At 42.2% G+C, this 2,500-nt stretch overlaps 1 protein-coding gene across 1 annotated transcript in view; it reads right to left on the minus strand.

Moving 5' to 3' along the window:
- LOC113822863 (uncharacterized) overlaps positions 1-2,500 on the minus strand; it is a gene marked incomplete at its 5' end in the record, with an annotated part of 43,824 nt that overhangs the window by 666 nt on the left and 40,658 nt on the right. The window contains 1 exon segment of the mRNA XM_070139636.1: positions 1-389. This exon segment is cut by the window's left edge and continues 666 nt beyond it. Within this exon segment, the coding sequence (XP_069995737.1) occupies positions 132-389 (258 nt within the window). The 3' untranslated portion in view covers positions 1-131.

Here is a 2,500-nt window from a genome sequence, read left to right on the forward strand (position 1 = left end):
GAAGTTGAACAAACAAACAAACAGAAAAAAGAAACACATCGCGCATTTTAAACAGGCATAAAAAACACAGCCACACACGCACACACATACCTCCTTCACAAGCATTAATCTCTACCATAGTCCTATCGCTATCACAAACCCACCACCACCAACACCACGCCCACCAGCCACACCCACCAACTCGTCGTCGACGCCCCTATCCCCACCACCCCCACGCCCACGCCCACGGCTCGGGCTGAGGGGTGGGCGGCGCTAATCTTCTGAGGGTTGGGGATGTTGTCGACGACCTCTGCTAAGACGAAGAGGGAGAGGTGGACGTCGTCGTGGATCTTAGGGTCGCGTTTCTTGATCATCTCGGCGACTTTCCTGGCGGGGGCTTCGCACTGCTCCTGGGGGGGGTGGGGAAGGGAGGGAAGGTGGGGGTGGGGGAGGGTTGGAGGAAGGAAGGAGGGGGTGGGGAGGTGGGGAAGGGAGGGGTGTGGGAGGGTGGGGGTGGGAGGGAGGGAGGTGAGGTGGGAGGAGGGTTGGGGAGGGTTGGGGGGGAAGGTGAGGGGGAGGGAGGGTTAGGGAGGGAGGGAGGGAGGGAGGTGAGGGATGGATGGAGGGAAGGTGGGGTGAGGGTTAGGGAGGTGGGTGAGAAGTGGGTTGGGGGAGGGGGAGGGATGAGGGAGGTGAGGTGGATGAAGGGGGAAAGGGAGGAAGGAGGGTGGGGGAGGTGAGGTGGGGGTGAGGGGATGAGGGAGGGAAGGTGGGAGGTGGGAAGAGGGTGAGGGAGGTGGGGTAGGGATGAGGGAGGGGAAGGTGGATGAAGGGGGAAAGGGGGGAAGGAGGGTGGGGGAGGTGAGGTGGGGGTGAGGGGATGAGGGAGGTGGGGTAGGGATGAGGGAGGGGGAGGTGGATGAAAGGGGAAAGGAGAAAAGGAGGGTGAGGGAGGGAAGGAGGGAGGTGAGGGAGGGGGGAGGGAAGGAGGGTGGGGGAAGGAGGGAGAGGGAGGTGAGGGAAGGAAGGTGAGAGGTGGGTTAGGGGAGAAAGGGGTGAGGGTGGGGGAGGGAAAAGGGTGGGAGAGAGGGAGAAGAAAAGAGGATTAATCATTGTCATATTTTATTCGTACTTTTTCAATAAAAAATATATATTTCTTGTATATTTTTATCAACCCTCTTCATTCTTTTATCTTTATCATCATCATAACTTCCATCATTATTATCAAAATCATTATCATTATCATCATTATTATCCCCATTTATCTTATAATTCATCTTATTCTGTTTTTACAACGGAATATTTGCCCTTTCCTATAATATATTCTTTATTTTATGCTTTTTTTTTCTGATAAACTCAAAATCGTGAAAAAAAATCCCACTATACTTACAACTCAAAAAATGTGATTTAATGTTGCTTTCATTTTTATTAATGAGTCGAAAGTTACACAGGAAGAAAATTATTTAAATAAGCATAAACTGATTATTAGATTGAATCGTTATAAAGTAAAAGTAAAAAAAAAAAAAAAAAAAAAAAAAAAAAAAAAAAAAAAAAATTAATAGATAAATGTTTAGCAAGAAGACAGCTGTTGGATGAATAAAAGAAAAAGAACAAAGGAGAGGGAAAAGAGTGAAGATAAGGAATGAAAAAGGAATTCGAAATGATGGAAATAATTGAAAGGAAAAAATAAAAGAAAAAAATGGAATTTGTTGACAGAACATCTTAAAATATTGACGAAAAAAAAGAAAACCAAAAATGAGACAAAAGAGATAAAGAAATAGAGAAAGAAAATGGGAGATAAAAGAATAAAGATGGAGACATAAGAAAGAAATAAAAACAGACAAAGAAAAAATAGATAACCCAAAGAAAAGAAAAGGAGAAATTAGAAAAAATAAAAAAATAAATTCCTTAACAAAACATCATAAATAACACAGAAAATTGTGGAAAGAATTGAACGATATTTTTAAATCTTTCGTATACAGAAAATATACGATCTATCAAGACCATATGGTGACTCCTTCATGATGGCACTGTATTCATGGTTTGGTTGTATCGACCTTGTATGGTGGTACGGCAATGGTGCTTCGTATATTCGTACGGTATTTATGGTGATATGTATCTTCCTTATATTAGTGGAATTATGTGACAATAATGACGTCATTAGAAAAAATTATGACGTCAATGAAAAAAATGGTTGAAAGTGACACGCAATGACGTCATTAAAAAATTATGACGTCAATGAAAAAAAAAATGGCTGAGTGACAATAATGACGTCATTCAAAAAATTATGACGTCAGTGAAAAAAATGGGTGAGTGACACGCAATGACGTCATTAAAAAATTATGACGTCAATGAAAAAAAATGGCTGAAAGTGACACGCAATGACGTCATCGATTTTGAAATTTCTTTTATAGAATATAGCGCGCCGAACGGACATATGATTCGTATTTATAATGAAAGCTTAGTTTAGATATTTAGCCATAATTATGATAAATGGAAAGTTTCTGTTGATCATTTTGAG

The sequence above is a fragment of the Penaeus vannamei genome, chromosome 26, assembly GCF_042767895.1.
Source record: "Penaeus vannamei isolate JL-2024 chromosome 26, ASM4276789v1, whole genome shotgun sequence".
In the NCBI taxonomy this organism is placed as follows: Eukaryota; Metazoa; Arthropoda; class Malacostraca; order Decapoda; family Penaeidae; genus Penaeus; species Penaeus vannamei.